This window comes from Falco peregrinus, chromosome Z, assembly GCF_023634155.1.
Source record: "Falco peregrinus isolate bFalPer1 chromosome Z, bFalPer1.pri, whole genome shotgun sequence".
Classification (NCBI taxonomy): domain Eukaryota; kingdom Metazoa; phylum Chordata; class Aves; order Falconiformes; family Falconidae; genus Falco; species Falco peregrinus.
The window spans coordinates 16,776,445-16,790,402 of NC_073739.1; the positions used below are offsets into that span (position 1 = coordinate 16,776,445).

General features: G+C 38.8%; 1 protein-coding gene across 3 annotated transcripts in view; it reads right to left on the reverse strand.

Annotated features, from left to right (window-relative positions):
- Positions 1-13,958, reverse strand: part of TDRD7 (tudor domain containing 7) — a 48,492-nt gene that overhangs the window by 8,565 nt on the left and 25,969 nt on the right. For all 3 annotated transcript variants that reach the window (XM_055790635.1, XM_055790633.1, XM_055790632.1), the window contains exons 7-9: positions 6,104-6,684; positions 2,085-2,271; positions 412-523 (exon numbers count right to left, since the gene is read on the reverse strand). In XM_055790635.1, the coding sequence (XP_055646610.1) occupies positions 412-523; positions 2,085-2,271; positions 6,104-6,684 (880 nt within the window). The remainder of the gene's footprint in view (positions 1-411; positions 524-2,084; positions 2,272-6,103; positions 6,685-13,958) is intronic.

Here is a 13,958-nt window from a genome sequence, read left to right on the forward strand (position 1 = left end):
GAATATTGTCCAGCCTGGCTACAACAGATATGCCTCATTTGTGGAAAAAGGAGTTGTGCCAGTACCTTGTTTCACAAAACAGCAAATGTTTCCTTGTATTTCTTTAGGCTCGCATCTATTAAAGGGACAAAGGCATCCAAGCTAAGTGCTAAAACAACTAAGCTCTGTAACAGAGATACTGGATATCAAGGTCTTCTAATATCAAGGTTTCTTTATAAAACTCTCCTTCACTTCCTTCCTTCCTTTTCCTTCTTTTCATGTCTACCTGTGTCTGCTTAGACTACCTGCCTTGGACAAAATCTAACACCCACAGAGTTATGACAATCAAGGATCAAAACCTGCAGACTGAGATGCTTCATTCCATGAACAGTGCAACAAGCAGCTGTATAGTCAACACAGGCTTTCTCTTACCTGCCAGTTTACATTTTGCAGCTTGAAATGGAAGTGAATGGAACTGCTTCTGTAGTTTGTACACACTGTTGCTGTCAACAAACTCACTGAAGCCATGATCAACATAGCATACCTGATAAAGGAAAAGGGAATAAAAGCGTAAGATCATAAACATAATTGTAAATATGTTTTCTGGAGTCTAGGAAAAATGTATTCAGTTACCATATTCTCTGTGCCACAAACAATTTGTCACTAATTTAGTACTATATAACACCATTAATCTCATGTTTATTTCACTGCTTGAATGTTCAGAGCTTTCAGGGAAAGACACCTCAAGATCTCTGTAAAACCCAACTGTTCACAGAATCTCAGCTCTTAATAGGAACAGTGCTGGAAGGACGCAGCACATATTACCCCAAACCACATAAAGAAATAATGAAGTGGCAACTTTTATTTCTAAAACTTTGAAAGTGTTGAAAAGTCAAATACCATTTAAAAGCCATTCTGTGTTTTGCCTTTTGTTTTTACATTAAGAGAATAATTTTGAATTATGCTTATAAATACAAATACCACAGTCAGTACAGAAAACCAGTAGGGAAACTGCTGATTGGCAGCAAGTAATTGGAGCCCAAGTGAGAGAAAGGCTTTGACAAGACTTTTTACAACTTTTTAATAAACTCTATCACGCAAAATGTCTGCATACCAAGCACTGAAAAGTGAGTCTGAACACTGTGCCAGAGGATAATCAGCAAATGCTCCAGTAAAGCAGTATCCTTCTTTTGGCTAACAGCTCTATCTCGACAGAAATTAGAGACAAGCTTACTACCAATGTCCTTGCCACTTCTCTAAACCCAATAATCATTCACAAACCCGAGTTCTGACAGATGCCTCCAAGTTCCAAAGAGCATTTACATCAAGTTTCAGAAAAACTGCAATTCTGATACATGCACTGTTTAAATATTTATGAAATAGATCAACTTTAAAAGTATGTTAAGCAGACCTGGGTAATAAGTCTCCTAATAGGAAAACAAAACAAAAAATAAAAAGGTATCATTAATGTTTGACTAGGCAAGAAATAATTCAGAAGTTTGTTTTCACAGTTCTGTCATATGTTCTAGTTTCATTGCAGATGGCAAGAAGTGTCTGCTTGGCCCAGGAAAATTTTAACAGTGTAGTTAAATAATTTCAAAGGGGTTTAACTAAAATGCACACAACATGTAACTCCCAGAATACCAGATCCAGCTGACAGCAAGCCAATGAGAAGGATATACTTGTGTTCCTATTTAGTGCATGTAATAGATGTTTCCGTACAAGACTTCAAACAGGATCTATCAGCAAGTAAATTTTGTTCTTCCCTTTCCCTTCCTCTGTCCCACTCCAAATAGTGCTACTGCACCCATTCCTCCTAAGACCATCAAAGGCACATTTTCAGTAAAGTGCTTTAGGGCCCAGCCCAATTTAAAACCCCCAAACTCAAACTATTTATGGGAAAAAACATGAAAGACCATTTAATTCTGGCAATCCCATAACTTAAAAAAAATAATATCTTAATTTCTTACATAACTGAAAATAGAAATACCTCAGGGCAAGAAAGGAGAGAAGGCTAGCACAGCATATTTAGGAATTGATTGTGTATCTAAAAAAGAAGATTCTTTCAAGTCTTCCTTCAAGTGCTAAAATAAGTAATTGCTTGCCTTTATTCTGTTGTCTTCTAGAGAAATTATCCGAGCACGCAACCAGGCATCTTCTTCAGCGTGTACTGCAACAAGCTGCCCAACACTCAGAGACTGAGCTACTGACACTGTACTATTCTGACTATAATACGCTTTCATGTCATCTTCCATTTGTTCTTGGGCAGAAGAATAATCTTTGCCCACATACCTACGGTATTTTACAGAAAAAAAAAACCATAAGAGTTAGGATGCAACTTCAAAAAGCTGAATTAAAACCCAAGAACATTTACATGCACATGTAAGTAAATTATGGATATACACATTTTCTAAGCACGTCAGTATCCAAACTCTTTTCCCACTACCTGGGCTATAGAAAAGTAACTGATATAAAATCTAGTACTTTATTTACAGCTAAATGTGGTCCAGCAGTGTATAATCTAACACGCTCAACTAGATTTCTAGTAAGAGCTCTTACCTGATTATTATAATCATGTGGAACAACTTGACCACAAAAGTAATATCTGGGACCAAGTACAAAAAAGAACTCATACATCATCTCTGAAGTTACTCTGTCATTAACAAGCACCAGCTTAAACTGGTTTTCACTAAGGTTGATCAAAATCAAGCCGTCTAAAATAACTTCACAAATCAGCTGTTAAACCATGTGCTGTTTAATCTCAGCCTTCAGAACAATCTTGGTATTAGGCTGCTGACCTAATGGTTTATACTGAAGCAGTTTGTGTTGCATAGATCTTCTTAAAAAAACCCCCACAACCTCCAAACGGGAAGTTCTGAATGCTTCAGAAACAAGTCAGGTTAAAGTAGACAAAAGGAAAACTTTATTCCCAAATTTGTATTAGTAGCTATGGTTTAAAGTTGTTCATAGAGTGATTAATACTGCTCAATTCTACCACACTGTTCAGATTATCATCCTATAAAAATTTGGGTGTGCTCTGAAGGTCTGCTATATGCCCAGGATTAGCGCAGATACTGTACTATGACATACTATGCTAACTTTGTTATAAAGATTAAGTTATATCTGATCACATTCCAGGGAACTCTCATTTTCATAAAGACAGCCTGCTACCTCACCATCTGATTATATATTGGTTTTCAGAATGACAGCCCTTTTGTTTCTGTGTCAGCACTCATCTGCTTCATAATGGACATGGAGTCAGGCAACAGTCACACATGTGCTACTTAAAAGTTTATTTCTTAACATTTGTTTCATAAAGATTCCTAACAGATGGTGTTAGGATTTCTGCCACTCTATTTTCTGCTAATAGGTGAGCATCATACTGAAAAAGATTTTGGTCAAAGTCAACTGAAAAATTATTTTGCAGATTCTTTAGAAAAGAATCTTGGAAAGCAACCTCAAAAAAGTGTGTTAGAGGCTAATCTATGTGTGGGTGGACAGACACTGCAAGTGTGCATTCACCACCATTCTTAGTCTCAACTGGAACCAATTCACATGTCAAGTAAAACTTGCTGCTTCACTATGAAAGGAACAGAGGAGTATGCTTCCATAGTGCAACAAGCTTTACAATTTTGTCTATTCAAAAAGATCAGAGAAGAGGGAAAAAAAGTATCCAAGCTGAAGAACAGAAACTCAAGGTAGCTGAGAATAAAAGGTGGTAACCAATTATTTATTCTCAGAATTCAAATGCAGCACCTACCATATCATCTCTGCCTTCAATCACACTGTTGTAGATGTATAGCAAATATCTAGGAGTGTGTGTATCACCTCACTTTCATTCTGACTACATCAGAACTCTTACAGAATTGTACTGTGTCTCAAAACTGAAATAGGACCAACCTTCCAGCTTTGTCTTAATTAGTACTGGAGTTGAAAGGTTTCAGCCAAACACACACCAAGAAAGTAAAGAGATACTGGTCCATCCCCAAGACAGAAAGAAGAATCCTGATTTTATTGATCCTGCAAAAATCAACATCAACCAATAGCCCCTACAAAGTTCTTGTTTAGATCAGGAGAAAGTGACTGCTACTGCATGCATGGGAAAGTTGAGTCCATGCATTGTTACCTTTCTTACACATCTACACAAACATTTTCTTGTCATGGCAAGAAAATATTCCCTTCAAGGCTAGTTTCATCTTGAAGATAAATGACCTTGAAATACATAGATAACCCTAACTAGTAATTTCTGTATCTAGGGCCAAGAAATGACTAATCACCACCATGTACCTACACAGACAAATCAGAAACTTTAGTATTGTCCAGGAACCATGGTCCAAAATTTTGGAACCACTGCTTTAGAGAAATTTTAACATAATCACCCTCAGCTCATCAGTGTTGTATGATATTTTAATCCATGGGACTTGAAGCACTCCCCCAAACATCCTTAAATTAAGTTTAAAAAGCTAACATTTGTTATGTCACATATACAGGGAGCTATCAATGCTGCCAGAATGAAAAGGTGAGAAGGAAAAAGTTTTGCAGAGTTAAGTCCCACCTGCACAGCAAGCTGGAATTAAGAGACAGATAATTTGTTCCTGCTCTTCCCAATATGCATCATGTCTAACTATTTCAATATCTCTGTGTACATATGACTGCATGTCTTAAATTGTCTGTCTTTCCTGGCACTATTCATCTTCATCATCTTTCATATCTTAGTCTAAATTCAAATAGAGCTCTCACAGGAACAACCTAAAACATAAAGCCTCTTTTCTTTGATATGGTTCTTCCTCCTGTGATTTTTTTTTCCCAAGCTTTAGGCTCACTCACAAATACCCGCTGTGTCTTTTTGGCTAAAATGATTGACTCATCCAGCTGGAGACAGTACAAATGATAATGGTGGATGAAGAATCCTGCCTTAAATTATTCTTTGTGGTATAAGACCACTATACAAAATAAATGTATAAGCAATGTACAAAAAAAGCACAGTATAAGAACGGTGCTAGCAGCTAAAACAAAGATGGCAACATTCTGAAATGAGAATTTCTCTCATAACCCCCAAGTACGGGGATTTTTGCTACAGATTATCAGCCATCAAGAGTCCATGACTTCAGGGAACCAAAACAGTGGACATACACATAAAGGTCAAGGTTGAGTATTCCAATACATTACTGATAGCTACAGAGAAAAAGTGTAGCTAAATTTCAGCCTTAAGGCTAGTCTGTTGAACATTGCCAACCAGCAATGATGAACAAGATATTAGTTTCATAGTGAAAGGATTCATAAGTAAACTACACATATACTTTGATCCTAATCAGGACCTCTGAGAATGAAACTATCTAATGAAAGCTGAAAGTGCAGAAACTAGTGGGGGAAAACAGAGCTGTCAACATAGTAAATTACCATACAGTTGCTCAATTAATCCGTCAAAGCCACATATAAAACTTTTTAAGATTAGACTCAATTTGAAAGTTTTCAAAATGAAATATCCTCTATAAAAAGTGTGTGGGTTTTTTGGTTGGTTGGTTGGTTCATTTTTTTAAATTTTAATGAACTGCTACAACCTGTTTTATCCCAGCAATGAAGTACAGAAAGCTGATCAAAGTTATTTCCCGAAACCATACAGCAACATATGCCTATGACAGCCACTACAGTCCACTTCTTAAAACTGTCCTCTAAGGCTGGGCTGATGAGCAACCAAACCAAGAAGCACTATTCATTTATCACTGGATGGAAGCTCATCTGTCCCCAAAAGTGAAAACCACAGTGTAATGTGAACACACTCAAGTCACACCTAGTTAGTAGTAAGTCCATTACCGAAGTAAAAAGTATTTCAGTAAGTATTGCAAGCAATATCTGAATACTATTATATGTTATAGTAGGGTTATTCTAAAAAGTCTTCTGATGGCAAGCTAATGATAGAACTGATCAGCTCAGCATATAAGAAGCGTCAGAAAATTTCCATATAAGCATAAACAAAAAGATTCCTAAGTTATTTTATCAAAATAAGTAAATAATGAAGTCCTACAACCTCCTGTTTACCTCTTCTCTTATGGCAGACCTGCACAATATGAATATGTGGATTTATAAATAAAGCAAAAAAGATAAAAATCTGAAGTACACTTGCCTAATTAGAACCTCATTGGTGTTTTTCAGTTCTAACACTATGACAGACACAGATCCTTCCGATGGAATGATTAGAGGAGGAACAGTTATGTTCTCTGGATACTGGTCCTTGGATTCTTCATACTGTTGCTCAGCTGTGGCCTTCACACCATCATGCCTCTGGACTTTCTCAGTGACATTCAGATTTTCGTCAACGTGTCTTTGGGGTTTCGCATAGAGGATGGCTTTTCTGGGGACTTCAGATACATAGTCCACTACGCATACATCTGACAGCAACTCTAAATTATTGAGAATGTCTTCTGGAAATTTTACTTCGTAAGTGTCTTGGTACAATTTGGGAAGCGCATTAGCCCAAAGACCACTGGAATACTTCAGCAAGATGTTAACAACTTTCTGCTTAAAGTCCTTACTAAGTGATGTAGGCGTGGTCTCCATATTTGGTTTTACCAAAGGGTCTGCTTTTGGAGAAGTAACATTCTGAGATGCCTTTTCTTGCTCTGTATCACTTTTTGCTGTTGGTGGTATTTTCTTAGCAGGATAAAGAAGCCCATCGATCTGATCACCCCGGTGTACTTTCTCCACCTTGGAAAACAAAAAGTAGAGTCAATCAGTTGCATTTCTAAGTCTAAATCATTTTACCAATTACAATTTAACGACATGCATTTGTAGGGTTAAACGTGGAACAACAGTGAAGAGATAGGCAATGGAGGTCAGTACAAGTCAGTATGCTATAACCCAATCCCTTATAATTAAGCCCTCTGTGCTTTGTTAAGGCAGTAGGGGTCATTATTCTACATCGTAATATATTGTTACTTACATTGTACTTGCTTAAGTCTTCCCAAACTTACTAAGTACCAAGCATTTTCCCACAGCTAGCCATGCTCTTTTCACATGATCACTTGCAAGGATGCTTAGGGAATTGTAACACTTAATGCTCAAGCTCACATAAAAGCTCCAAAAACTCCCACCCATTGTTCTTGGGTTCGTGATGCCAAGGTCCTCCCTGCCTGCTGCTTACATGGCTCAGGAAACTACTGGGAAATCCCTGCTGGGATGTGGAGGTAATAAACACCTTCCAGCCATCTTTGTGTGTATTGTGTTTATGTATCTGACCCTGCCTGAGTCTGGATCAGCACTGCTGCTGGTAGAGAGCAGTCCAGTGCTGCCAACCTGGACCAAACAGCATTTTATACAGACTTTGATTGGACATCTCCACAGGGAGCTAAGCCTGAGGCAGTTACTACAGGGTGGTTTTTCTTGTAATGCTTCCTCCTCCCGTTTGAAAGATACCAAACACATATGACTACATCAGCACAGGACAAATACCTAACCAGTGCAATACAACTTCACTTCCAAAGAAGTATAGTCTCACTTTTCTCCTAGTGGGACCAGAAGATTATGACACACTCCACAAACTTAGGTCTTTTGCGCATTAACTCCCCCTGATCTTCCATACTGGTAAGCATATCATAAACAAAAGGTTTGGTCTCAGTTTACTGAGCGAAAGGGATCTGATTGTATACTTCAGAAACAAAAGGACACCTGTCAGTCAGCACTGTAAAGGCTGTCTGCAGTCAGGTTCAGGGAATTATTTTTTCTTTTAAAAAGTTCTGAAATTAAAGAAGAAATTTCTGGATTGTAATAGATTTGATTAGGCCATTTTAAACCATGCCCACAGCCTCCCTCCAGACCCAGATGTTTTGCCAGTCCACATGTCCTCTCTACCCTTTGCTAAGTTCAATAATCAGCATCTCACATGAAGTCACAACTTTGAAAGCACCATTTGAGAACTGTAGAAACAAACTCACAATAAAATTCCACTTCCTAAGGCTAGACAGTTTCAACCTAGATCAACCTAACTGTAGCTTAGCAGGAATGTCTATGTAGAATTGAGATAACAAAAGCTCTCAGTGTCTCCATATTGGTCCCAAAGTAAGAACAACTCCTACAGTAAAGGAAATTATTAAGGTTTATGGAGTTCCACCTTGATATTCCTTCTTCAGAGGAAACAACTCTCGTCAGTTCCCTGGGCCCACATCACACCAAAGTCCTTTTCAAATGCAGATCAATGAAGAAAACAGAGTAGTTCAATCACTTGCTACTACTCAGGGGCAGCATTTATATGTACAATATTGATGTCCATACCCATAAGAACTTTGTAAACCTTGCTAAAATCATTCTTTGCTGTTCTGTCTTCACAACATACAATGGAAGCATAATGAAGAAGTATTATCTCACGTAACAAGAATAATACAGGTCACTATCAAGACGACATTAACAAGACAAGAACGCTTAGTCACAATACATTGAAAAAACTGAAAAGAATGGCCATTACTGTGCCAAGAACCATGTATTTTCTCCTATGTGCAGATTTTCATACTCAGCCTAAGTTGCCACATGGAAGATCTGGGTTAAAAGTCAGCAAAACCACCTAAAGCTTACCACACCAGTGCATTTCCATACACCTGCTCTGCATTACATTGTCTAGATTGGTGCAAAAACAATATCAAATAGTTCTTGTGAATACATCTTGGTCAACCTCCACAAACACTAGCACATGTGCTAACTAAAAATGACATAGAGATAGTTTTCATAGATATAAAAAAATAACAACCATGTTAGAGAATTCTCTTGCATTCATGGCTGCATGTCTGAATCCTATCAGTGAAAACGAAAGAAGTACTATTTTCTGCAGTAAGATATGAGAAGGCAAACAAACCTAACTAACAACCCTCAGCTCCCTGAATTCATGTGAATGAGTTCACAAGCTTTAAGACTTGAGTCTTTCCAAGTAGGCTCACTAAAGCAAGGAAACATTCTTTCTTAATTGGGAGATGGCAGAGTTAGTGTCCTACAGACATCCATTTACTAATGAATATGTATAAATGTAAACAAATCATATAAAGGACCTCAGTGTACCAGTGGTACATTCACCAAGCTCCTAAGTATCTCTGCTAGTCAGCTTGATAGAAGAGATGACAAAATATGTCTGGCCATGCAACCTGGAAGGACCAAAGATGTCCTCAGTGATTCACAACAGGAAGAACCTACATTTGTACCCTCTGGTATCAGGAATCTTACTGTGTGCCTCTTGAGACACAGGTGAAGAAAGGAGATTGGTTAAAAAAACAACCAAACAAAAACTTACCAAAGCCTTGCAAGGGCTCTGATATATAGTCAAGAGACCAAAGTGTATCAAATGGCTCAGAGAAAAACAGGGGCACACCACCTTGGCAGGCAGTGACATCCTAGGTACAGAGGAATTGGTAAGGAAGTCCCAGGTGTCCATGCACAAGACTGAAAAATTTGTGTAAATGACCAGCCAAGGAAACTTGGCTCCAGAAAAGACTTGGCATCATCATGATAGCAATCTGTTTGAGAGGGCTGTGTTAGAACACATGCAGTTGATCCTGAAAGAAGTTGGCTGCAGCGGTCTACCTTTACACACCCTTTCTTTTAACTAGCTCTTTTTAACTAGTGTTGCAACAGAAATTAATACATTTCAGCTGACAGGACTAATAAACCTTACACATATAAAGACTGGCAGCAGACTAAAGAGAGAAGATCCTCAGAGACCTCTAAGCCGCTTACCTCCAATAATAGCTCTGAGGTTTTCCAGGCACTGAAGCTCTGTTTTGAAGAGTTTAGATGCTGACCAAGCAAACCATTTAAAGACAGAAAAATGCTATTTCAGTAAGTTGTTTCAGCTTACTTCAGTATAAATATGCTCAGGTAGACATCATTAGGTTACTATTTCTTGCATAGAAGTTAAAGTTCAAGATATAACAGAGTCCTCCAGACACTGCTATGGCCAAGACACCTTCAAGGACATACAACACTACAGAAATTTTATTTATAAGCAAACAGCTTCACCTGTGAGAAGCACTTCAAAACAGCCACCCTTTCTTTAGCACAAATATCTCAGTTTGGTTTCCAGTGAATTTGCCTGCAAGGTACTTCCCACTAGTATGGCTAGCAGGCCTGCTTTGCAAGCACAACATGCCTGCTGTCACCTCTCCATCGGAGAGCACAAAGTGGAGTCAACAGCTGTCAGAATGTATTATCAAGGCAACAAGGACTGAAGTCATTCTACACAGAAGAAAAACATGTTTGCTCTGGCCTGATTAACAGAGGGAGCTCTTGAAAATTAAAATCTGGAGCCCAAAGTAATACAGCTTCAAATAAAAAAATACTCCCAAGGTAAATACTAACACTGCAATTGAGTAAACCAAGTGGAATGCAACAGAAGAGCAAGTCCACACCTTTTGACATATGCATACATAGAGGATGAAGGCAGGCATGCTCCTGTATGTGTTACTAGGACAAAAACTTTGTATGTGTGTGCCTGACAATGTGCAAGTAAACCACTACACTAATACATGTAATCAAAAGAAAGGATCCACTTTGCAATGCCAGAATGACTAGAATAACACTGAGTTTTGTTTAACTGCGTGTATGGTGATGATCAAAGAGCAGATACACCGGCAAACTCCTAGAGCATCAATACTTTCCAGGAAGAAAGTGGATAAAATACCTCCTTGAAATGTGTGGGTAGTCAGAAAAAGTGTCCTTCACTTTCAAGGTTACATTCATAACTAGCATGTGCAGCTATCTGCTGTCATTCTTCTGCAAGGCAGGGAAAGGAAATGCACAGTGGAAGCTGGCATTTAATGTCAGTGACAGTCTCATCATACATGGCAAGCAGAAAAAGTCTGGCTCCATGATACTTCCTATCAAACAGGTTCTTAAAGTCTGCTCTAAACCACACTCATCAGAACTATCACTGATTCAGTGAGAGTAATTCATTAGAAGTGTGATGCATGAATTCTTTCAGATCAGATTTAAATATGCAACACAGAAGCTAGCTACCGTGGCATATGCACCATAGACTGCAAATAGACACATTTTGCTCACAGACACCTTAGACAAATGCTTCAGTGTGAAGGCAGCCCTTATCTATTTGACTTTCCTCAATAGTACATGAAGTTCAACTCCCAGCAAGCTGGAGCTCAAAGCAGTGAGGAAGGTACTCCTGGCCCTGATCAGCAGCACCCCGCATCCATACATTTGGCTGATAGCATCTTTTCTGTCAGAGGCAGCCAGTACAACTCCAGATCCCACTGTCTATGCCAATCATTCTACAGTACAGCTCTCCCTCGGTAATGGTGAGATGCTGCTTCAACATTTATGCTCTGCTCTTCCCTGCACCTCCAGTTAGCTGCCTTTGAAAGCAACAGAGTTTAATCTACCATGCTGTTGAATAAGCATGCAAAGTAACCAATTATGGGGGAAAAAAGTCCAGACTTGTGCAATGTTCTTGAAAGGCTGAAGATCCCCACTGCAAAGGGTGGCATCAGACACAGTAAAGAGCTTTTCCTTACAAGGCTGTGGAAGCCCCTTCCATCATCTGGTTATAACTTATCCTTGGGATCCACTCCAGCTTTTACAGCTTTTAGTCCAATATGCGATCAATTGTTTTGTATGGGAAGCTATGATACCTGACTTCCGACCCTAAATGCCAAAAGGGCACATTAAAAAAAAGGCTTGTCTTCCACCAAACCTCATGTCAACTGGGAAGCTGGAAGATGACAGGAAAAGGACTAAAATATACTACTCAGAAAGGCTGTAGAGTGTCTGTTGTTAAAACATGACCAGATACAGCCTTGGGCAAACTGCTCGTGGTGACCCTGCTTGAGTAGGGGGGTTGCATTAGATAGTCTCAAGAAGTCCCTTGAACCTCAGTGATTCTGTGACTCTGTGAAATGTTTATACAATGTTAGATGAGCTGGCTCAGTTCTTTTGAATTTCAATTATCAGGATGTAAGAACTACATTCAGAAATCACAAGCCTGTTAAAATACTAGGGAAGGCAAAATAATTTTGAAAGGTTTTTGCTTTAATAGCCTTTTCAGTCACTAACCCTGACAGGTATGTCAGTTTCATTAAGAGGGCCCAGAAAAGATCAGTTATGATATGCACACTGACAATAACAACAATAAATTTTGGTGGGTTCTTCATGGCACATACAGAAGACACATTCAGCTCTTCAAGTGAAATGAAAATTTTCAGATGCTACAATGAATCTAAAACCTTTCTATTTCTGGTAGTTATTACTTCTTTACTTAACTGAAATGTTAAAATACAAGTCATACTGGCCATATTTTTCTGTTTTATTGTTAGACTAAAGGATCCTTATTGCCGAGATACCCTTGCCCTTGTTCAGCTAGTGCTCAGGGCGGGGGTGGTAAGCTCTGCAAAGTTTACGACTGTCTTTAGGTTGCCCCCTTCTGCCCATCCTCCTTGCCCTCGCACTTCACTAACTTGCATGTCACAGTGAGCATAATTATTCTGCACAGTTCCTCATGCTTTTGAGACTCTAACTCCTGAAAAGTTTCAAGTGAAACTCTGTGATGCAATAAGCCAGTTGAACCAATTTAACAACTCCATACTGTTGAGGGCTGCCCTTATGCCAGCACTGAGGATCAGCACAGACCTTTGTCAGCTGTTCTTTTTGGCTGCACTGATTTTCACCTCATAACACAGTGAAGTCTTCCTAAGGGGTCAGAAAAGTGCAAGATTTAATACCTAAGAAGCTGCAAGCTTATTTGAAGCAAGAAAAGACAAGATGCTGTCAAACAGAGTCTGACTTCATTTGGCCGCTCATCATGTTGCTTAACCACTCACCAGTAAGATTGAGCTTCAGGAACATCGAGTTACAGCCCGTTCTAGCACTGTGTCTGGACAGCAAAGTTACTCTGGGTATCTTGCTGTCCTCAGCAGGCTCCTTTCCACACATACTATGACACCATCTTCTCAGTGAGGCTGATACCAACTGTATTTTGCTCTGTGCTGGACTATATACAACACATATAGTTAAATTTTAGGCAGAACATGTCTTCTGTTCACTGAACTCCACTGTAAATGGCTAGTGGCTCAGTGTCTAGTACTGACATAGCCAATAAAGCAAAATGTCAGACCAAATACTGATTCCTTCAACAAGCATGGCAAAAGAAAGCTAACTACCATAACGCTAGAGCTCATCTGCAGGGGGCAGTTTGTAAGGCCTGTGTAAAACTGTAAAAGTTCTCATTCATACATACCACCAGCCATGACAGCCCACTCCATTGCCTCATCCATGTGTGAAGTACATTCCAGTTCATAAGAAACTATCTATTACATGTAACTAAAGCTGAACTTTATACTACCTCAAATCCATTTCTCTGTTTGGATGATGACTTTTGCTTCACACAGCTAAATTGTAGTACAGGAATTCCTTGGGAGTAAAAAATGGACAGAACCAAAGATGCTCAAGGAATACAACTGGTTACTCTGGCAATCCTCCTCTGAGCAGACTGGTTTAATCTAATCTGAACACTACAGTAAAAACTCAACTGACACATATGTCTGTCAGTTCTGTCAGTTTGATTCTGCCATCTTCATAAGCCTTTAGTTTCACTTTCTGCCAACAGTCACAATTTTTATAAAATACAAAAGATTAATAAAATTCTGAGAACTAGATACTGTTAAAAAAAAATATATCAGCAAAATATCCTAGCTGTCAACTAGGCAACATAGGCAAGTCCCATTCTTGTCTAAAAATATCTTCTACCTTCCTATTTGTAATGACAAACTTCAATTTTTAATGACTACTTAAAAAAACAAACCCAAGACAACCACATACACCCCAAAATCCATGCCAATTTTCTCCTTCTTTTCTCTGTTTTTTTTCCAGTTATGTATCTTCAAGAAAACAGACAGCCTTTGGGACCTGCCCAGCACCATCCCAGATGTTCAAGAGATGAAGCGAAGAACACCAAGCTTTCCTTTACCGTGTAAAAACCTCCTCCTCAGAATAAA